Source organism: Sebastes umbrosus, chromosome 14 (genome assembly GCF_015220745.1).
Source record: "Sebastes umbrosus isolate fSebUmb1 chromosome 14, fSebUmb1.pri, whole genome shotgun sequence".
Lineage (NCBI taxonomy): Eukaryota > Metazoa > Chordata > Actinopteri > Perciformes > Sebastidae > Sebastes > Sebastes umbrosus.
Genome location: NC_051282.1, coordinates 21132176 through 21156160, shown reverse-complemented (window position 1 = coordinate 21156160; position 23985 = coordinate 21132176). Strand labels below are relative to the sequence as shown.

Sequence of the window (23985 nt, the reverse complement as noted above, 5' to 3'; positions counted from 1 at the left end):
GTGGCCTACTGATTCTCTGTCTGTCTGCGTTGATCCATTCATCCCCTGCGACACGCGACCACGCCCTCGCACTGCATGTCAGGGTAACAAATGGCTGCCTATCCCTCGGGGGGAAACTAGCATCATTATCATTTGTACACAGAGCCGGAGGGGAACGTCAGGAAACATGCATTTATCTGGCCAATCAATGCTAGATGGCTGCAGAGACTCTGTTGCTGGTGTGACGTATTGTCGTCTGATTGCTCCGCTTCTCAAACGCAGCAACCATCAATTATTGTTTGGTCAATGCAGTTTACGAGATACGAGCACGGCCGGTCAATACACATGAGAGACGGCACAGGCAATTTGATATTGTTGGATGTTGTTGGCATGTTGGGAGGGATCCATCTGCCCTGTATGTTTAGTACAACCCTGTGGCACGATCAATCTGTCCAATGAGCAGACTCCATCAGATTAAGAGCCCTGGAGATAGGCTGTTGATAGATGATAACGCTGTGTAAACTGTCTTGTTTCATTTCATCACAATAGCCCCCCCGCGACCACTATCAAGGAACACACAGCAGTCCTCGATGTATGGCTGTGGGTGCTCTCGAAGAGAAAACGCTTATCTTGTTTAACCATGGGCCAAGCTGCCCCGTTAACCCTCCGAGACCCACAATAGACCGCTTTTGTATTTTTAGGGGGGCCAGGTTTTTTTTACAGGGAGATAGCAGGTCAACAGCAGATAGTCACATAAAAGTGGTGTACGTCATCTTAAAGCTGAGTAACTGAAGATTAATTTGAGATGCAGCTCAGCACTGTGTGTCAAGTTGTTCTAGTCATGAATCAGAAATAAATAGGAATTAATTGATTATTTAAAATAGATTGTAAAAGTATATAAGGGTTTAGAACATTATGATCGAAGTATATGAGGGTCATTCTCATGCTGTAGTATGTCTCATAAGTTGTTGCAGCAATTTTTGGGTTGATACCATTTGTTACACAGATTTAGTGCTAAATTTATAATTTTTTTTTACCACTCGAGAATTGATAAAAATGATCAATAATGCCTCCAAAATACCAAATTAAGACACCAAGACCTTGAGGAACACCATAGAAAAAGCCATGCTGTGATTTGGTGTAAAACACTTTTGATATTTTGAGATTTCTGCAAGAATTACATTTTCCGGCGATTAGATGCTGGCGAGCACTTCTGTTCTGGTAACTGCTCAGAAACCCGCTTATTGTCAATTTGAGCCTACTTCCAGACAAGCTAGCATAATATGGTTGTTACCAATGGATTCCATAGGATTTCTAGTTTCATATGATATCTGTACCTTTACTCTAGCTCTGAAACTGAACCTGCTAACCTCTGAAAGACCGCAGAGTCAGTCAGGATTGGTTAAATGTGGCTGTAGTGTGTAGAGTATGCTTGGTCTTACACTAAAGGGAACATACAGGTATATTAGCTATTAATGTGCTGCTTCCATATGTGGTGATATTACATTTCATGACTCACCCTCTTTCCCCATGGTGCACAGATCAGAGTGCCGTGCTGTGTTTATGGATGCCGGGATATTGCCTGTGCTGCCCTCAGGCCGTATTGGACATTTGTTATTGCTCCAAAATGTGCCGCTGCGTTCTTGCTTATCTGGTGTTTATTCTGAGCGTACCCTCTTTCTCTCTGTCTGTGTGTGTGTGTGTGTGTGTGTGTGTGTGTGTGTGTGCAGCTCCAGAGACTAAAACGCTCGCTGTCCTTCAAGACCGTCATGCGCAGCAAGAGCGTGGAGAACTTCTTCCAGAGGTCCTACAGCGACGCTCGCCTGCCCCCGGATTTCATCACCGAACCGCCGCCTCCTTCTCCCCCGCTGCTGCCCGGCTCTCCTCTCGTCAGCGAGCGCTCGCCGTCAGTTTCGCCGTCCCTCAGCCCCAACCCTTCCATCTCCTCCCACTCCCCCTCTCTCAGCCTCTCCCCGTCGCTGCCCACCAAGCCGCCCCGACCTCAGATCACCCACAGTTTCCAGGACCACATCTTTCGCAAGCCCACCAACTGCCACCACTGCAAGCACCTGATAGTGGGTAAGGTCCCCGATCTACTTCCTAGACTCTCTTTGCAGTTTTTTACAGGATTTCAGGCCTCCCTGTCTTTAGCCCTGTTCACACCTGGTATTAACATGCGTCCTGAGTGATCGGATCACAAGTGGACTGCTTTAAGTACAGGTGTGAACGCACTCAAGACGCATTGAGATCCGATCGCTCAGACCACATTCAGTAAATGTGTCCTGGGCCACATTAAGGACCGCCTACTCTACTGAGGTCCCGCTGGGCTCCGCAGGTTTCTGCGTTCCTCAGGTGAATAGACAGACAGACACGAGCGCTTGTTTGCCTCGCAGCATGGAAACGTCTTCTACTGTCAGAGATGTGTCGTGTTTTTGTTCCGCCCGTTCGCTCGCTCGCCCGCTCTCTGAAGCTCTGTTACCCCGCTGTTGTCTGGTAAAGACAACCGGTACAATAACCTTATATTTTGATATTAATAAATTGTACCAGAATTCACGAATATGTAGGATATTACTACTGACATTCATGTTATATTACGTCACAACATCTGCTTTATTAGCCGTGTGTTTATTACATATTTATTTGCATATAGAGCGGGGAAGTGAGATCAGATCACAAATGGTCACTGGAGACGCATGTGGAGACGCATTATAATGCCAGGTGTGAACAGGCGTACTTAGAGCTGTCCACTTGTGATCCGATCACTTTAGGATGCATGTTAATGCCAGGACTGAACAGGGCCTTTGTCTTCGTGGCAACTGTAACACCACCTATTGTGCTAAAATCATTTAACATTGTTATATAAAGACAATGTTTTATCACCACGGCAGGATTTAGGAGTCTATACAACTCCTTAAAGCAGAAGTTCGACCTTTTGGGAAATACACTTATTCACGTCCTGGCGGAGAGCTAGACGAGGATATCGTCTCATCTGAGTCTGAATTTCCCAAAATGTCAAACTGTTCCTTCAGGTACTGTAGCATGAAGATAATAGCATCACTTGTTTCAAAGAAGAAAAAAACACCCTGAAACAGATGATTTTTTAAACTACCTCACCTCACTAGCTGATCCTTTTTTTTCTGCTCCATTTAAGGAAAATTAGATTTCAAAGCAGCTCTCTCAGTGTTTAATCAGTAAAGAAACCATTAGTGATACAGATGTGTGAGTGCTCTCATGCCTAATTTGCCGCTTGTATGAACTATAGCTGCTGCTAGTATTTTTGCTGAATCTACTTCCTGTCACCATGATTGATTACAGACTCCAACCTGCTCCTCTGCTTTTTGCGCCTGTGGTGTTTTTTTTTTTTTTGCATACACTGTGGGTTTATTTATGTGATGCATCACCTCAATCTAGCTGCAGTCCCCAAACACAGTCCAGCCTCCTTGTTAGGCTGATGAAGTAGAGTCCATGTTCCCTCTTCAAAGTAAAAGCACTGTTTTTATCGAGCCATCCAAGTTGTTTGTTGTTTCTGCTCCATAATAGACCTGTCGATGTCATCCACGACAAATCCAGGAAATCTTTTCATCTTTGGTTTGCAGGATAAAAAGTGACTCAACCCCTTAATCGTTAAAAACATTCAACAATCAACAGAGGATTTGTCATCGCATAAAAAGATGAGAGGGGAACATCTCAATGCTCAGAGCACTTGAAAGATGAAAAAGCGAGATGACTCGATGCCAAATCGATTATGATTGAAATATCTCCAGCTGGTTTCCAATCTCTCCGGGTTGATTATGAAGCTGTTGGTGTCATTGCCAGCTTGATAGAACCACAACTCTTGATTACTCTCTACCTGAGCAGAGGGAAACCTGCTCATATGATCTGATCTGGTTTGTTAGGACTCTCTGTCTGTTGCAGATCTGCAGCCTGCTGTGTGTTTCTTTTCTTTTTTGTGTGTGTGGCTGCCTCCATGTGTGCGTGTCATCTGCTCTCATTCTCTCATCTCCGTCCCTCTCTGCAGGAAACTCCAAACAAGCTCTGCGGTGTAAAACATGCAAGATGGCTGCTCACCTGTGGTGCACCTCGGAACTGTCGCAGCAGCTCTGTCATGGGAAGGTGCGAATACACTCACTGACTTCTGATGATTAGATTTGATGCTCTTTTATATAACATTGGTAGTTTTACTCAACATAGTCATTGACTAAATGTCTTTGATCAACGTTTTATCTGTAATCTTTTTTTTTTTTTTTAATTTGGCGCCATTTTTGGCGCTAAGCAGTTGCGTTAAGACTTCATTTTAGAGACCTGCAAATTTCAGCGTGTGCGGCTCAGAGGGTAGAGCAAGTCGTCCACCAATCCGAAGGTCGGTGATTTGATCCTCGGCTTCTCCGGTCACATGTCGATGTGTCCTTGAGCAAAACACTTAATCCCAAATTGCTCCCGAAGGCTGTGCCATCGGTGTGTGAAAGTGTAGTATTTAGATTAGATCCTGATGGGCAAAGTTGGCACCTTGCATGGCATGCCTCTGCCATCACTGTATGAATGCGTGCGTGAATGGGTGAATACTGACATGTAGTGTAAAGTGCTTTGAGTGGTCGGAAGACTAGAAGATTACTGCCAAATTACCCCAATATTTACCTCAAAATGTATCGAAAATTACTTTATTATTTAATAATTATATGCTAGAATAGCATATAATTATTAAAATAGGGCCCTTAGTCTTGAGAAGCGGCTGTGCGCTGCTCTTCATCGGAGGTGAGAGACCAAAACTAATAGAAGACACTTCTGATCAGGCACAAATCTCACCATTGTGTGACTTATTGTCTACACAAATGTAACCTGGTATAGCTAATGTAATGATTCAGGGAGTTTTTGAAGAAGGGACCATAACAGCACAAGTTCCTCCTCCTCAGTTCAGTCTAACCTGCAATTTCTCTGATTTTCCCAAGACATTTTATCAGCCAGGTTATAAAAACACCGGCAACAATAACCAAGAAAGGTTATCCCTCCACCCACCCATGTGGCAACCCCTCCCCTCCCTTCCCACGATTTTGGATTGCAATCATGATTTGAAATACCTGAGCAGAAACACTATTACCATGGTAACTTTACCATGATGAACCTGGACTTCTGGATCACGCATTTTACCTGCACTTTGAAATTCATTTCGATGCATGTTGTGGGACAGTCTTAAGTACAGTGTTTAAATGAAAAACTTGATAAGAAAGTGGAAGTTTCAACTCACAGACTCAAACACTCTTGACCTGAGGAGTGTAGTGCAATTGGGAGTGATTTCAGACAGAGCTTTTGTGTTTATCCTCTAGTGCAGGGCAGAGGACATTAGCATGCAGCGAGAGGCGAGACCTTCTGAGAGGCACTCGGACAATTTTTAAGAGCACTGTGCTCAAAACGGCTCAGTGCAGTTAGATAGAAACGCACAAAGACGGAGAGAGGGCGAGCTAGGGGAGTGATGAGGGCAGCCAAAGGTAATATATCGTCAGACCAGAACTTGGATATCTTTACAGGAAAAAAGGTGTCTCGGAGTGTTTCTCTCGTCAACATAATATGACAAACTGAGTGGCTCATTTGCAAGTCAAGGCAAAAACAAACAGAAACACTTACTGTGCTGAATTCAGTGTGAAATTGCACCCGTACAGACACACACAGAATCACATATCCATGCCTGTGTGTAAGCCATGTGCATACTGTACGAGTAAGTGGCTGAGTAAATTTATCGTTCATAATTAGCAGCAAAGAGAGCTTCACGTTGCTTCAGTTTGTGACTCGAAGGCAGAAATGAACTCTTTATCCTGCAGTATGTGCATCACTCAGCGGATCTTGATGCCTTTCTGATTCAGTAATTTCCAAATTTCCATTAATGCTCTACATGGAGCCAGTTTCATCAGCTCAGCCTATAAACAAGAAGTAAACTAAAAATAAATCCTTCTTTCTGCTCTCCTCCATTAGTCTGGGGCGTTCAAGCGAAACTTCAGCTCGCCGATGCTCGTCAATGACCAATTGTCTGTCGTCAAGGAAGTCCAGCCGAGCCAAGGTGAGCGTACCCTGAGTGTCTGCGTGGGTGTGTTTTATGAGTGAGTGCACACGTGCATTGTTATGTATGCGTCCCATGTGCTTTTGTTTCGTGACGTTGCTCTCGTCTAGCCATTTGGTTTATTTGTAGATTTCTCTGTGTGCTTGTGCATGCCACTGAAATAAAACCCAGAACTGTCTCCATCTCACCTGACGACCGAGGAAGTGGGAAAATATAAAGAGGAAGAACAAATTCAGCTTCTCTTGGAGGCTGACGGACGGTCTGCACCCTGGAAGTATGTGAATAAATATTTATAAGTTCTAATGTTTATGTTTTTATATTTCTGTTTATGCTTTGTACTGTTTATCCTTGGACTTGATGAAGGGTATTACTTCGTTGTCTGGCATGTTTAAAGCAACGTTGAATAGAGAGGTGAAGTCCTCTCCCCTTCCGGTGGACACCATGGGACCTTATTATGGAAAAAATATGAATGGGAGTCAAAGGCGAGAGACAGATATGTTTTTGATCCCATGTGAATTGTGCCATGAATCACACATATGATGTTGGTCAATTTAAAACATCATTTTTGCAAGTCGAGAAAGTCTCAGTTTGTCGTAGTATCATTTAGTTTTGTGTGAAACCGCTCAGTGAACTACATCTCTCGTCTCGCACAATATACTTCACCAACACTAGCTAGCTAACTAACTTCCACACACAGATGAAACATTATCTTACCTGATGTGTTTCATCCGGCGACTCCTGGTCTTTTTATCATCCGGGAAGAGAAAGAACGATCAGACCTGTTGCTGGTGTGAGTACATCACAGTACGAAATAGAGAGGCACACTTTTGGGTGTATAGTCTTCCTAATTATGTATTTTTACAGTCTTATACTTCAACAGATTTACAACTGCGACTTTCTTGACTTGCAAAATTATCTTTTAAATTGACACACACCATATGTGTGATTCATGGCGCAATTCAAACAGGATCGCCGTTGACTACCGTTGATATTTTTTCAGAAATACGGTCCCATGGGGTCCACCAGAAAGGGGTAGGGCCTCTTCTCTCTATTGCTGCTTATTTTCTGATTAGTAACTAGCTTTTTGCATCATAACATCCCCCTCTATTTCACCAAAACCACATTTTGAATACAAATCATGTTTTTACTAAGTGGTAGACAATTATGGAAGTAAACAAATCTGACGTTCCCTTGTTGTGTCTTTGTCAAGTAAACCTGCTGAAGGTTGAAACACAGTCTGTTTTGTCCCTAAAAGTACCTGAATTTGTTCTTCCTTTCATCATCATCTCTGAATGGGAGCTTGTTTTTCTTTGTCATACCTTTTGGATGAACATCTGTGTAGGTGATACAGTCCTTCATCTCACATACTGTATGCCTCGCTGAATCAGGGTTAGCACCTCGTGCTGTCACTTCCTCGCACCGTCCATGAATCAGGGTACAATTGACCTACAGCTCTGTCATCGCCCCGAGCTGAGCGCCATGACGCCTGGGACTCTGCCAGGGCCAGCTGAGACTACAACCTGCCAAAACTCACAATCACACATTGCAAAGTGTCCTCATAATTACGCTAACTAAAGGCTTGGAAAAAATCCAAAATACATTTTTACACACATTAATATTAGCTGGCATTTTTTTTTATGAAAGGATTTACTTACAGACCCTGTAATTTCACATCAACTCCCTTTTGGCAAAGCAGTTTATTGTGTCATATTAAACCTCATTTATGAGCGGGAGCGTCTAATAGCTGCAGGAGTGAAGTACTTAACAGTAAACGCTTTAAGCTGCAATCTTTCAATGTCAATTAAAATCTGATTATAGTAGAGCTGTCAGTCGATTGTAGGCGATATTACGCACCTTAAGCAAAACTAAAAGAAATGGTCAACCAATTCTTTTAATTTTGCTTAACGGTGCTGTTTTGACAAAAACGATTAATTGATTATTTGGCAGTTGGGCTACCTCTCGTCTCGTAAGAGCCTGGAAGACGTTTAAATCAGGCAATAAAAAACATAAAATAAAAACTAGGGCTGTCAATCGATTAAAATAGTTAATCGCGATTAATCGCAAATTAATCACACATTTTTTTACCTGTTCAAAATGTACCTTAAAGGGAGAGTTTTCAAGTATTTAATACTCTTATCAACACGGGAGTTGATAAATATGCAGCTTCATGCAAACGTATGTATATATTTACTATTGGAAATCAATTAACAACACAAAACAATGACGGAAATTGTCCAGAAACCCTCACAGGTACTGCATTTAGCATAAACAAATATGCTCAAATCATAACATGGCAAACTGCAGCCCAACAGACAACAACAGCTGTCAGTGTGTCAGTGTGCTGACTTGACTATGACTCGTCCCCAAACTGCATGTGATTATCATAAAGTGCTCATGTCTGTAAAGGGGAGACTCGTGGGTACCCATAGAAACCATTTTCATCACATATCTTGAGGTCAGAGATCAAGGGACCCCTTTGAAAATAGCCAGTTTTTCCTCACCAAAATGTAAGCGAGTTTGGAGCGTTATTTAACCTCCTTGGCGATAAGGACATGGTTGGTACCAATGGATTCCTTTGGATTTCTAGTTTCATATGATACCAGTATCTTCACTCTACCTTTAAAACTGAACCCGCAACAACCTAAAAATCGCAATTTGCGTTAATGCATTATTTTCATGTTAACTTTGAAAGCCCTAGATTATACCAATTGAAATATATACATGGATTCGTTCATTTATTGAAGTTTGTCAAGGTAAGCTCAAGTCAAAGGGTTGATAAAGGTACATATGAAGAGAGATGTGAAGCCATATCACATATACGATCCTCCGCTCGGCACTTAAAAGAGAGCTGAAGGTCAGAGACTGTGAAAATATTTATTTGTATAGAGGAGTAGAGATTCTCTGAGCACGACTGTCTGTTTACTCTCTTCCCCCGCTTAATTAATTGCTCTTTGCAGAAAAGCCTCCTGCACTGAAAATGCTACAATCAATTAAAGCACACTTGAGCTTTATCACCTCTGAATACGTACACTTATATGCACCATAGTCACATTAAGCACACTAGTCTCGCTGCAGGATTTCTGTTAATGTTTGTTTTATTTATCACCCGACGAGAGCATGGAGGCACTGACTGCAATATGAAACAGAAAAGCATTACGACTTCATCCTGCACACACACACACACACACAGACACAGACAGAGCGCTTCAGGCCTGGCAGAAAAAATTCATTCTGCCCTCTTTTCGACTTGTGTTGAGCTGGGTGGAAAAAGGAGCAGAAAATTTAATTCCTAACTTCAGAAATACTGTGATAGCACCGAGCGCTGCCATCTACATGAAATGTAGCAGAGAAGGCTTTCTGAGGATTTCCATATTTTAAATCTCATCTCTTATTCCCTTTCTACTCAACTACAGCTCCACGGCTATTAAAACTAAGACACATCTCCTGCCAATAAGTAAATGTATAAATAAATCACAGCGTGTAGAATTATTGGAACGTCTTGATATCTCCTTAACGTCTGGCTGCTGTCCTCTGTCAGATCTAAAGTGGGTCACTTGGGTCCAGGACTGTTATATTTAGACCTTCTGGTTCCTTCAGATTGGCACAATAATAATGATGTACAGTGTAATCTCAGCATGTTGCCCAAATTGTGTGAGGAGCTGTGTCTTTGCCTGAATAATCTATTTTTGTAAATAAAGTGAACCTACGAAAGTGTGTGTGTGTATGTGTGGTTTCAGAGGCGACGCAGAAGCGTGTAGACCCCGTGTATGCCGCCTTGCGCTTTGGGACGTCCTTGGCACAGATGAGCCGCTCCAGTTTTGGCAGTTTGTCAGAGTCGCCAACACGCAGCCTGGTATGACATCATCACCCTGTGGTCAGGGGGTAGAGGACAGTACGATCAGTGTGATTAACACATAAACGTTTTTACGACATTAGATCACTCACTGGTGAAGTATTGAGACCAAAGGTAGAGCAGTGATTAGCACAACACTCCCTAGTTTGTAGCGCTGACACATTTTGTAAAAACTTTAGAAATATTTGCCAGAATTGGCTGGATGATTTTAAAGTAGGGATGCACCAATACCCGGATCAGATATCGGGCTGATACTGACTCAAATAGCTGGATCGGATATCGGTGACAATGGGTCCTATTCAATTTGATTCTATGTTTATATTATATACACATTACATACTGGAATGTTTAAGTTTTGACTAATTTGTTGCTACATCAAACCTGAATTGTAATTCCTGTTAATTATGAAGATTTTTTACCAAGTTGCTGGTGTACGATTTATTATTTGAATAATAAATAATTCAGTAAATTTGTATTCATGTATTTATTTGTTACATTTAGTTTTACAAATTTAAGAAAGCAATGTTTAAGTTAAGCCTGATGTTGCGTTACACATAAAATAAAGATCCCAGTCACTTCTACACAGAGAGGCATACAGCTTATTAATTAAACACCGGTATCGGATCGGTACTCGGTATCGGCCGATACCCAAAGCCCAGCTATTGCTATTGGTATCGGGACTGAAAAAGTCGGATCGGTGCATCCTTATTTTAAGGATAACTAAGCAATTGAGCTTTAAAGGAATAGTTTGACATTTTGGGAAATATGTGTATTCACTTTCTGGCGGAGAATCAGATGAGATGATTGCCGTTGAAGTGTTGCTCCAGCGCTCGTTGACGTAGTTATGTCGTGAAATAGCACTGAAGCTAAAGTTTACGTACTTATTTTAAGGTCAACCATCATGTTTTTTCCTAAACCCAACTAACTGGTTTTGTTGCTTACACCTAAGTGAGTGGTTTCGGCTACTGCACCTTCATACAGGCGTGTACTATTCACGCCTCAGTGAGGCAAAACGTGACACTGACACGCTTTGATGGACGGATGGGTCTATTACACGCTTTGGTGTGATACCAGGTTGCTTATCTTCTCCGCTAACGAATGAGAATGATAAGAAAGCGAATGAGGCAACGTAATTCCCAAAATGTCAAACTTGATTGAAAATTAATTTCAAAGCTTTTCAGAAGTTTCCTCTCTTCTGAGGTTGTGCTAGTCCCCTGCTTACTGTAAATCCAACTTGGCATATGGTGAAGTGTTATAATTGAGCACCAGGGTATCAAGAGGAGCATAATGGACGACACTGGTCTCTGTGTTCTTCTCATTAAACATGTAGTTGAACCAGTGTCCCTAGATCCCCCAAAACGTGTTTCATACATGACGGTATATATCTCATGTATGCAGGTCTACTGATCTGTGTGGTGTACATTCTGAATAATTCAGCGCAGAGAAAAGTGTCACTCCCGACTATCGAGTGCACCCTCTTTGACATCCTGGTGCTAACATTTTCCTCTCTATTTCCTCCGTTGATAAGGGGGAGGGAGGTGAGGAGATGCAGCAGAGACAGTGCAGCATGGAGGAAGAGATAACTCAGGAGACAGGGGGTAAACACTGCTGCTGTGTGTCCGTGTCTCCATGTATGTGGAAAGGCATATGCGTTGTTTGGCCATGCCCGTGTGTGTCTATGCATACGTTGTGTTTACCTGTGCATGTCTGTCTGTGTGAGCGAGAGAGAGACTTGCTTGTGAAAAATGGCCTGCCTGATTAAAATGTGTGGATGCGTGCATGTCTGACACCTTCTAAGAAAAATTTCTCGCCACCCTCAGACATCCCCGACCCCGACGACGAGGTCGAGAAGGAGGAAGACGAGAGCGGCAGCCAAGATCAGGCTGCTGCAGAAGCTCAGCCTCTTGCAGAAGCTCTGCCTCCTGACGAAGCTGAGACTCCTGCAGATGCTCAGACTCCTGGAGAGGAGAGCAGTTTGATGGTACCGCTCTTTTAAATCACCCTGTACAGACTTGATGTTTTCCCCCTCAAGTGTTTATCTCTGTCTCACGCTGTCCCTGTGTCTCCTTGTGTCCAGGTGCCAAAGCGCATTGAAGTTCACTCCATCCACACCTATGTAGCGCTCTACAAGTTTCTGCCTCAGGAACAGAATGACCTGGAACTTCAGTGAGTAAAAAGCCACACAGACCTCCTTTGGGCAAGCACCCTCATGTGTGTGCACATGCTGGAGTGCTTGTGCGGCATTGTGTTTTCGCTATTATGTGTATTTTTGCCCGGGCTGTTTGTTCCTGCAGGATGAAAATGTCCCCACCATCTGCAGAGGACGGTGGCGGGGCGCCCTTAAGGACGACTAATTATAAACTCAAAGCCCATCACTGTCCCCTTACAGAGCTAGAGACTGAGCTGTGTGCCCAGCAGGGGAGAGGATAAAGACACTGAACAACTGAGAGATGAAAGGGCGGACAGACATAAGGGGAGATGGCATGAAGCTAAAGATTATCATAGACAGAGAGAGGGAGAGGATGGGAGAAATAGGCAGAGAAAGCAAAGTGCAAACATAGAAATAAAAGCTATTTAAGATGAGGAAGGATGAGAAAAGAGAAGAAAGGAAGAACAGAGCACTCAAATGAGGGCAAAATGTGTGAGTATGCATGGTTAGGGGACAACAGTGGTAGATCCGTGGGACTGTTAACCGACATCTTTGCTATGTGTATGCATTTAGCATAAAAATACGCTCAAATCATAACATGGCAAACTGCAGCCCAACAGGCAACAACAACTGTCAGTGTGTCAGTGTGTTGACTTGACTATGACTTGCCCCAAACTGCATGTGATTATCATAAAGTGGGCATGTCTGTAAAGGGGAGACTTGTGGGTACCCATAGAACCCATTTTCATTCACATATCTTGAGGTCAGAGGTCAAGGGACCCCTTTGAAAAAGGCCATGACACTTTTTCCTCACCAAAATTTAGTGTGAGTTTGGATCATTATTTAACCTCCTTTGTGACAAGCTAGTATGACATGGTTGGTACCAATGGATATATATATATATATATATATATGATACTCAAATCTTCACTCTAGCTTTAAAACTGAGTCCGCTACAGAATAGAATTTGCGTTATCACGTTAACTTTGACAGCCCTAATGTAACCTAATGAAAGCATAATGTGTCTCTGTGCTTCTGTCAGGGTTTGACCAGTATAGACTGCAGAAGACCAAATCTACACAATATTTTGGAAGGAATCATGTATCTTTTTAAGTTAATGATTTCTTTGTAATTTGGCCGATCGCCCATGTTCAATATTAGGGAACAATTATTGTATCCAGAGTGGATACATTAATTGTACAATTGCAGAACTAAAACATAAAATATTAGCACTCAGGTTGTTTGAGTTTAAAAGCCCTGCACACCCACACAGGTGTTTTGAGTTGTTCTGGCAGATTTAATGGAGCTGCGCTGGTAATTAAGCTCACCAAATCTCCATTTCTGTGACCGAAATCACTCTTTATTCGTTCTACATTGCACTACATTTACACTCTGCCATTATATTTGAGTATAAGAGTGAATGGTTAATGTGTGAAATGTATGCACTATGTAGTGCCCATGAAAAAAACAGGTCTCACAATAAAATGAAAAAAGCAGGGTCCATGGCATGTTCACTATTGAGTAATGTGTCTAATCTATCATTATTTCTATTGTGAAAGAGTGAACGAGGCAGTGATTTCAGACACATGCACTAATAAGAGTGATGAAGGAGTAAATTGCCCCACCCTAACAGGTGCAACACAACTAACCCCAATCCCAATGTCCACATTCAGAGACTCACAGACTTTGAGGCCCGAAAAGTCTGTGAGGGTTTAAGGCTGTCCCACTGTTCAATCGTCAAGTGCATGAGAGCTCTCTTGCAAACATTAGGCTTGTTCGCGATGAGCCAGGCCTACACAGAATCGATCACCGGCGATCGACGCACAATGCATGCCGGTTAGATTTGTGTCCGACTTGCTCTGATGTTGTGCACACGTGAGCAACGATAACTTCACGAGATCAAAGCGCCCGCAGTTTTTAGAGCCAGGTACCGCAGTTGGCAGTTGTAGTAACCTACAAATCGGATCTAACAGGATGTAACTTTTCCTGTGACTTCCTGTAAATTCTTTGAAGGCTGCTGGAAACTGTCCAACTTGACCGCAGCTTCTTGTCAACACCCCCTGCTGCTGCTCACGCCTGATCTCGTCCACTTTCCTATTTTGAGCCCTTTATGAACACTTTCCATTAGTCCCTATTTCTGCGGACTTTACCAGGGGAAGCTCATAGGCGTTAAATAAAAAAAAAGGTGAACAAAGAGGACGGCATATTGGTGTTCAGCCTGGCATATTAAATTAACACAGAAACATTAACATTAAGGATTTAAGATGGAACATAAAAACAGTTTGCAAATTGATTATTTGGCAATTAGGCTTACTCTGGTCTCATAAGAGTCTGGAAGACGTTCAAATCAGGCAGTAAAAAAAACAAACCAATTGGCGTTGTCAAGGTAATGTGATATGTTGCCACAAAGTGCTCTCCCATTCGTATTTATACCATTTCAAGCCCTTGCAGCCTCTAACACTCAACCATTTACCAGTTGATGTCAGTAAAGTCCCTGAGGGTTCAGGGCTTACGGCCTCAGGGGTGACATTGGGATTGGGCCAGTGTCAATCAAGCACAGACTTCACCATATTACCACAGTCCTGAGGACAGCAGAGGCCTAATTGGGCAAAATAAGTCAAAACACCTGATTGTAAAATTGGTGTGAGTAAACGATAGACCTTTTTCCCAGCAGACAGTTTGGCTTGTCGTAGCAGGAAAACAACAGATGTACTTTATAACATTAAAAATGACTGGATTGGACTAGTTCCAGTGGCTACCTTGTGATTGACAGGACATTACCACGGCGTTGTCCGGTCTGGGAGTTGTCTGCGTTTTCGTCTTAGATCTTTAACCCTTTCACAGTTTGTTTTCAGTTTGTGAAAGTTAATTGTAACATTTTTGGTCACCTAAAAAAACTCTTATTCAGTGTTTGGTTTTACTTGGCTCCACCGTCTTGTGTCACATCTGGTTGCAAAAAACCAAGATGGCGACGGCCAAAATGCCGAAATCATGGCTTCAAAACCGTAGCCCTCAAACCAATGGATGATGTCACAGTGACTATTGGTGCTTTCAAATGGGGTCGTGTTTACCGTGTTCACGAGAAGAGTATGAACACCCCCATCTTGTGGTATTCAAGATCTTGTAAGAGGAAAGTTTCTGAAAGCTCTGAGTTTACGAGGTGTGACGTGTTTGTTGATGTTGTCAGAAATGGCGGAGGCCTTGGAAGTTAATTTTTCGGTGCATAATAAGTGAATATATTGTAAAATATTTTTGTAATTGTATAATAGGTCTGAGGAAAATGTTGATATTCCCAACGGCCTCATCTTTTGCCTCTGCTATGCCTTTGGATCTAATGCATTATGTTACCCACTTGCTAGCTTGCTAAATTCTTAGCCTCTGTGGCTTCGAGACGCCGACAGCCATGTTGTAAAGATAAGCTCACGAGTTTCCTTGGAAAGCACCAATTGTCCACAGTCTATGGTTGGCTCACTGTTATGGTTGGGACACTGGATGTATCGTTAACAAAATTTGTTTCATCTGCACATTTCCTGCTTTCAAAAATCAAAATGCCTGCTGGGAATTGTTTTGGTTAGGGTTTGATTTTGGGGTTTATTTTTCTATTTTCCCCAACAAACACGGTACCTTGCTTATGTTTAATCTTGCAGTTTGAAGGGGAAGTAAGATTGGTTTAGCTTTATTCATAGATTTTTATAGGATCAAGTAGCAGCTCCTCTCAAAAGTAGGAGAGGCTGAACGTTTAATACTTTCTACTCTTTCGACTATAGTTGCCAGTTTTCATTTTCCCTCATGGAAAACACACCACATCCAAACCCTCGCTGGCTGTGGGTTCACAGAAACAGGAAAAACTGATGCAACATTTGATATATTATGACCAAATGTTAAGATTGTGACATTTTTCTGACACATGAGCAAAGCTGCCGTTCCCACAGACATCAGTTAAACTAGGCTAATCCCACTGTTCAACCTTCAAACTGCACACAGAGACCTAAAAGAGACCTATAGAGACCTATTTTTGATATAGCCAAAAACCAAACTATATGCAGAATAAATGTTTCATATCTAATAAATGGCCAGTGTCAGTTGAGATATGTGGGTCTCACCCTAGTTTGTAAATTTATGCAACTGTGTGCAAACTTATGTGTTGGTGAGCGATGATCATATAGGGCAGTAGTGAGAGCAGACACCCAGGAGACGCGACGTATACAGAAGTGCATTTGGGGCAGCAGTTTGTACCTGTGTATCTAGGACAGTGTGTACACTGTGTGGGTAGAAAAGTCTCATCAAAAGCTGGTAGCATCATTAGCATTCAGGCCAGGTTGGCTGCAGATTAGGACCAGCCTTCACCACTGCAGTAGACGCTACAGAGTCGTATTTCATGTAGACCTCCTGACTTTGGTGTCGGCTGCTCTGTAACCTCTGCAGAAGGACACAAAGACTCATTTTAACCTCCACAGCTTTGTAACCGTGGGTACAACAGCCTTCCGTGGCAGTCTGATAATGTAATCTTTTGTCCTTGCACTCAACTCTATCCTTGCCTCGTTCATCTCCACATCATGTATCCCATCCTCCTCTACCCTTTTTCCTCTCCACCTCATCACCTCCCCTTCATGCCTCCTTTTTTATGTGTCTTATCTCCTCTAGTCCCGGCGATCGCGTGCAGGTCACCGACGACTCTAACGAAGAGTGGTGGAAGGTGAGTGATAAATCATTTCCAAACATATATGTGTGTGTTGGTGCGTACCTGTGTGCATTATGTGTATTCGAGTGCACAGAAATGTGTGTGTGTACATTTATCGTGCTAATTCAAGTCTGTAAACAAGCCTCTAATGCACAACACCTGCTCCACTTTTGCCTGTCATAAACACGCAGGCAGACACAGACAGAAATAGAACATAATTTCCTCTGAAAATTACCAAGAGTTTAACATAATGAACTTGACCAGTGTAGCAGCCTCAAGAGGTCTTTATTGAGTCTGTAATGAGCGTCACTCGCTCCCGATGGAAACAAACGTGCGTCCGTGTGCGTCCGTGACAGAAAAAGGAAGACGCACGCTGTATCTTCCATCAGCGGACCACTATTTACTAGCACTTATGTCACCTAAAGTGAAGCAGCAGTCATTAAAACACTTTAAATCAACACTGCCGCTCCGAGGAACCTCTGAATTATGTATAATTTGTGAATCATCTGTTCATCACTAATGTATGGTTTATGAATCACTTTGATACACACATCAACACCTGAGGCAGGGGATGATAAACTGTGAAATATGGCTGCACACTGAACACTAAAACATCATCTGTTTTCACCAGCAAGCAAAGCGCCATAATCTGCTGTTTCTTTAAATACACAGAGAATTAATTTGACATTAAGGTGAAGCAATTTCTTGTCGGCATTTAAAAAACAATTATTACCTTTAATTTGTATAATCCAAGCATTCTGTCTTCTTAAATAGTTTCTTGTCTCTGCAGCCATGATGATTCGTCACTGCACAGTCAGAAATGTGTTGCCGTCTGTCTCACTTTGCTTTTAATTTCCCATTACTATTCAGAACGGAGGAACTCTTTGTTTCTACCAACTTTAACAGATGATGACTACTCTGAAACATTTCAGTACGTTCAGAAATGTTCAGCTGGTCTGGACTTCTGTTTCAGACAGAACAGACATTCATCAGCAAAACAATTAAAACTAATGCAGACTCAATGGATCGGTAACCATGAAAAAAACAGCTGTGAAACTATTTCAGTACTTTATAAACAGTATGTAATGGTCCTCTGATTGTACTGTTATCCTGTGTTTTTCAGGGCAAGAGTGGCGACAAAGTGGGCTTCTTCCCTGCCAACTTTGTGCAGCGGGTCCGGCCAGGAGAGAGAGTGTGGCGGGTCGTCCAGGGTTTCCCCGGTAACCGAGGGAGAGGACACATGGCCGTGAGGGAATCCCAGGTACACCAATATTATCAGACCGTTTAATGACTTTTTCTTCCACTCATTTATTTTTATACCCCTTAAAGGTTTAATAAACCCTCTCAATCATCACATATGCCCCACTAGAAGTTTGTGGTGGTGGTGGTGGTGGTGTCTGTTTCTGTCCTCTGCCTGTATTTTCGTCTTATTTTGCTATGTTATGGACTCTTCTGGGCGTCTGCAACCAGCCTTTCAGCCCCACGTGGGCGTGTAACCCCCAGCTAATAACAGCGCGCAGGGTGTGCAGCCCTTTTATGTCGACAAATACCGCCACTCTGACACGCCCTTCGGCTTCTGATACCGAGGCATTAGCCCCCCTTTAACTCTGTCAGATACTGACGGATGAGAACAGGGCCCTGTACTAGAAAAAAGCAAGTTCAACAGACCCGGGGTATCTTCTCGTTATCTGGCTTAACTAACCCTAAGAAACGAGATCCTGCTACGACAGTCCTGACAGTGGTTAGCCTACCACCTCGGTAAATCAACCCGGGGTTTCTCAGTCTGGCTGTGAGCGCGTTTACATGAAAGGGGCGGTGTTTGCAGCATCTGACTAATCACAAACATGGAGAAGGCTACTGTCAGCGGAGCGGCACGTTTTTTCAAAGGAAGAGGAAACTGTTATATTGGACAAATACAAAGAACACATAATCCAGTCTAAAAGTAACACAGATGAAGCTGCCAGATGTAAGAAGCACAGCTGGCGTAAATTCCCAGACTTACTAATGTAACGGAATACTCACAAGTCGGATATATTCGTCTAGATGGGGAAGTGATATATAAATAGCTGAAAATAGAATAAATTAATAGATTACACTTCATTATGCTCTTTGTTAACAATATGGTGTGTATGACTGTTTCAGCCTTCTTTCAGCTGTGTTCCTGACTCCTGTGGTGTGAAATGGACTTGAGAGCAAATAAATAAATATTTTAAATAAATATTTAAAAATAGATATAAAAGAATAATTCAAAGCGGTAAACTCCCACAGCATGCAGCCAGCTGTCCTTACTGCATTTGGCAGTTTGAACTGTGTTGCTTTTAGCCTGGATTCTGACTGCACCTTCTTCGTATTTGTGTAATATTATCGTATGATCTGCGCACCGAGCTCTGATTGGTCAGTAGGCGGTGCTTTTATACGAGTTGATCTCTTATCTCAAACATAACCTGCTCCGGAGCAGATTAGGTGTTCAGCATAAAACTCAGGGTTAACCATGAAGTTGACTCGCAAACCTCAAATCCTGCTTTTATAGTACAGGCCTCAGGTTGTGTATTGTTATGTACATGTCCTCCAGACCGTGTCTGTCCTTGACCAAAGGCTGCGTTCATTCAAAATCTGGCAACTCTGCACCTTCCCGCCGAGTTGTGCACAGCTGTGGTCGTGTATATTTGTGCTTTAGAACGTAACCGCCGTGAAACAATCAGAAAATAACCTTATCTGGAGCAATGGTTACATATTATACCTTTAAAGACCTACACAGACATTTTGGGCCTCTCAATCGTTTGTCACCTTACTTAGTTTGTGATGATCTATTTGTGGTACCCACTTTATGCTGTGCAGAGTTGCAGGGGGCTGGAGCCTATCCCAGCACACACTGGGGTACATCCTGGTCAGGGCGTGATCAAAGGATTAACACCAAAATTATCTCTGTGTCTGTGTGTCGACTATAAGACTCATTATTTCCATTATTTTTTTACAGACTTTCAGCAAGAAATTACACTGATTCTTTTTTTTATATCACTTTCAACCAATTCTCACCCACAATTATGTCCCCACACATCCAACAATTCCTGTTGCAACAAGACCCAGTGCATTGTTATCTACATTAAGGCTAAATCCACACAAACATTTTTGTTTTAAAACACATTAAAACACCGTTTCTGCCCATCCAAACTAAAACGGCATCAGCAGCATTTTCTAAAACGCTGGAGTAGTGTGGAAGCTCAGCATAAATGTAGCAAAAGTTATGCATTTTAAAATGAAAACGTATTAGTATGGATGTAGCCTAAGAGGTTCTCTTTAGCACAGGTCAAAAAATATTTTTGTTATCACAAAATGAAAAGAAAAAACACAAATGAGCTGCTGATTTCGCTCCAATTTCTAAATTATAGTATTTTTAAATTCCAATTATTTACCCAGGTTTTGTGTTTTTTTTTTTTTTTATTTATTCAAAATTAATTGTGACAAATTAAGATATACTAAGCATAAATTACATTGAATGACTGCAGGCAACTGGCACTACCTGCCGGCACTGTTCATTCACATATTAAAAGGAAGATTATGATATCAAGTCCCATAATTTTCTGCCAAAATAGATATACCTGTTGGTAATTCCCCCAACACCCACCTATGTTCTTGAAGATCTATTAATGTGTCAAATTAATTTAGTATCTGTTACTTTATAGAAAATAGAGAACTCAGTTTCTGTCTGGTTTTAGATCTGTGTGGGGAAGCAGGAAGACGGCGAGATGTTTCTGAAGCTGAGCAGCGGGAAGAAGAGAGGGCTGGTCCCAGCTGACTCCATAGAGGAGATCTGAGCCTCTGTGCTCACATCGCCATCCTTCCTCTTCTACTTCCCCCTGGGAGGCTTCCCTCTTCAGACCGTCACCTCCACCCCTCCTCCACCCCGCCCTCTGCCCTCTCCATCCTTTCCTGACTGACTTAAACCAAACACAGATAAACTGGACGAGAACCACACACTTCTCCAAAGAGCTGGAACCACCGCCCCCGATGGTTTCCAGTTGAACTGATCTAATGTACAGTTATGCAGTAGTCCTGCTTTCAGAAAGGAACTGTTTCTCAGCAGTCTAGTTTTATCTTTTCCGATACAAAAATCAATGTTTAGTTAGACAAAGTGCTTTAAATATGCTTGCCAGATGCCGGTTCACGTCTAAAAAAAGACGTCTACCAACGTGGGAGGAGGCTGAGGCCTGTCATGGGAACATGATGCCTCTTGTTAGCATCCTTTTCTTGTTTCTGCCCACTCCGCGTGTCTCATCCCTATCTGCTCATGTCAGGGTCTGTGGCCTCGGGACTGCATTCAGCTTCATGGTACTAACATGAGGCAACTTGCCAAGGACAACTTCTGTCAGCCAGAGAGAGCTGCTGCCATTCAGACAGAAGAGGAGAATCAGATGAAAGGAGTAGACACGATCCGAAAATCCTCAGCAGTGTCAGGCGGAGTTATAACTGCACTCGCCAACTTGAGAGTGCAGAAATGAGAAGATTTTCAAAGAGAAATTGGGAGGCTCTGAGGATTCACAGGAAACTCAAACTGCAACTTTTCCCACTGACTTTTTCAGTATAATATAACGATGAAAATGTGGTACAAAAAATGAGTCAGCATATTTTATTTTCTGGTAAGAGAGCATAAATCAGCTGGTGGACCCAAGGCTCCACAGAAAGGTCAACTCAACACATTTTTGCAAAACACACCCTTTTAAACTATTCTACAAGATACTTCCAGGAATTTCTTGAAAATCTTCCCTTGCCTTTTCATTTTGATTAATCCATACAGGAATAAGTGTTGGTGTAAAGTATCTTGTTGGTAACTCAGAAACAGCAGTGATTGTCTTGTGTTGTCTTATTGTTTTAAGCTAAGATGATGCCGGAGAAATCAAAAAGGAAGGGAGATGAAACTTGCGAGTCTCTCTAGGAAAACAGAAATGGTTGTCCTCCCTCGTTTGTCTGGTTATCGAGAGCGTTGAGGAAGACCTTCCAAGTGTAACAGTGGCAGCTGCTGTTCCTATGGTTTCACTCGACAGGCATAAAAGGGTTGCTTTCTGCAGAGGACCCGCCGAAGAGCCGCAGTGGGTGTTGCAAATGCTGCACAGCATTATTACACGACTTCACCAGAGCTGGAGCAGTGGGAAATAAACCAGAAAAACAACACAACGGGGACTCTTTCTGACCGTGACGAGGAGTCTAAGTTTCACTGACAGCTTTGGAGGAGGACGCAGGAAAACCGAGGTAGGAGGAGGTGCAGCGAGAGGAATGACATCAGCGTTGAGACCGTTATGAGTCAGTGTGTGCATGCAGGTAGTGTTGTACCCATGGGTGCACCAGTCATCATCGATAAAATGTCAGCCTGTCATCTCCATCTTCTGCTCCCCGTTTGGCCTCTCGCGTCCTCTCTTTTTTTGATGCGGCTGTTCAGTTATGACTTAAGTGAAGGCATCTTTTTTTTCTTGTACTGTATGGAGGTACACTTATAATGGTTTGAGCGTCCATCGATTCATTCAACCGTTACTTACGAAACAAGTTTGATGCATTGAAAAGGACACCTTGTTCCAGAGAGACGCACGAACGTGAAGAAAATATTTGAAGCACAGAATGCAGCAGTAGAATGATGAAATGATTGAACTCATGTCTTCTTTCAGAGCACACAGATCGAGCTAATACGATCCTTCTTTAGTCTACATTTCAATATATGTGAACGCCTTTAGAGACTGTGAGAAATAAACTTCTCTTCTTCTTGTAATAATGAGAATAGCACTTTATTTTGTGTCATAAGTTGTCCTTTTTGTTGAAGTATCTCCTTCATAGTGATAGCTGTCGTATTCAACAATACTTTTCCTGCAACTTCATGAGAACTGAGAACTACACGACAATACGACCATCGTGGAGAAAAATGGCGTCAAAGCAGAACTGGATTTATGATTTTTACCCATGTAAACCCTTTGTTATTGTGTCTAGTTTTATGTAGCATCTTGTGTTCACACCTTTGAGAATTCAAATTGTTAAGTATGTGTTTGGATGTATCCTGAGTCCAGAGTCATTGGTTGGCCACATACCTCAATAAAAGATCTTTACAAAACAGTTTCTGCCTTTCTCATGTATGCAGATGACATGATTGCACACGTGTGGATGCTGTTTATCACACAGGTTTGCATGACGGATAGCATTTGGTGTTTTCTGCATCTGTAATGAGATTCAGATAGCGGGGAGCTCCTATATAAGGCTGCTTTAATGGCGATATTTATTGGCATCCATGCATAATGCACCATCCTCCATCGTCCAAACAAACACTGCTGTGCACAGAGGAATGCCAAAATGATGAAAACACACCCAACATAACTATCACGTACTGTCACTGCTGGAGGGAGAGCAATAAAGATATTTTCATTTAATGACACACATAAACCAGAGGAAATGTAATGGCATTTTCAGCAAACAACAAACCAAATCAAATCAAAGAAACCAACACTGATTGGTTTTACTGATTTGGATTTATTTGGACCAAAAATAAAAAATATTAATTCACTCACTCAATGGTGAAATTTGTTTGTCAGCATAGCTAATTGTAGAGCCGTCTGTGTGTAGCTGAACAGCTGAACACTGTTGATCCTCAAGAGTGCATGTTATGTAGCATAAATCCTGAGCCAAACAGCTGCCTTCAAGTTAAAAATAATTCATATTTACACCTGAATTTAAGCTGCTATTGAAAGTATATATGCGTACGTTCATTCTCTAGTTGATGTGAATGATCAGATGACTCAACCTGTTTTCATGTTCAAGCTATTATCACACAAGAGCTCAAACAAACGTTTCACTCAAGACTAATTTTACCTTTTTGTGTCATTTTTTTAGCTCCACATTGCTGTCATTGTTGTACCTATCAATGTTTATCAATGACAGTTTCTAAATAGGCCTATTTCCTGGACATATTGTGCTTTTCCTGAAAGATACAACAGACTGAAGCTTGCGAGGCTGAATGTGTGCTTGTTGGTTTTTGCTTTTGTTCGTACTTAAAGCGAAGCAACTGGCACAGACGCGCCTTTGCCTCTACGAATTTGTGTGTATTTACGTCTTTCCATTAAAGGTACAGTGCGTAGGATTTGGCGGCATCTAGCGGTGAGGTTGCAGATTGCAACAAACTAAAACTTCTCCACACGTATACACTTTTTACCCGCTATTATTGCTTGATGAAGCTAAAGAGTACAGCTAAATGCTAGTTGCCTGCATGTCATCCTCTCCTCTGACTCTTCACATGCACT

General features: G+C 42.3%; 1 protein-coding gene across 2 annotated transcripts in view; it reads left to right on the top strand.

Annotated features, from left to right (window-relative positions):
• LOC119502372 (SH3 and cysteine-rich domain-containing protein 2-like) overlaps positions 1-22808 on the top strand; it is a 32322-nt gene extending 9514 nt beyond the window's left edge. Inside the window, exons 2-11 of one of the 2 annotated variants that reach the window (XM_037793313.1) lie at positions 1710-2058; positions 3998-4092; positions 5944-6028; positions 9766-9881; positions 11410-11479; positions 11702-11862; positions 11959-12047; positions 16675-16726; positions 17835-17972; positions 20428-22808. In XM_037793313.1, coding sequence (XP_037649241.1) covers positions 1710-2058; positions 3998-4092; positions 5944-6028; positions 9766-9881; positions 11410-11479; positions 11702-11862; positions 11959-12047; positions 16675-16726; positions 17835-17972; positions 20428-20526 — 1254 coding nt within the window. In that variant the 3' untranslated portion in view covers positions 20527-22808. The remainder of the gene's footprint in view (positions 1-1709; positions 2059-3997; positions 4093-5943; positions 6029-9765; positions 9882-11409; positions 11480-11701; positions 11863-11958; positions 12048-16674; positions 16727-17834; positions 17973-20427) is intronic. The other variant, XM_037793314.1, reaches the window with a different exon arrangement.
• The last annotated feature ends 1177 nt before the right edge of the window (positions 22809-23985 follow it).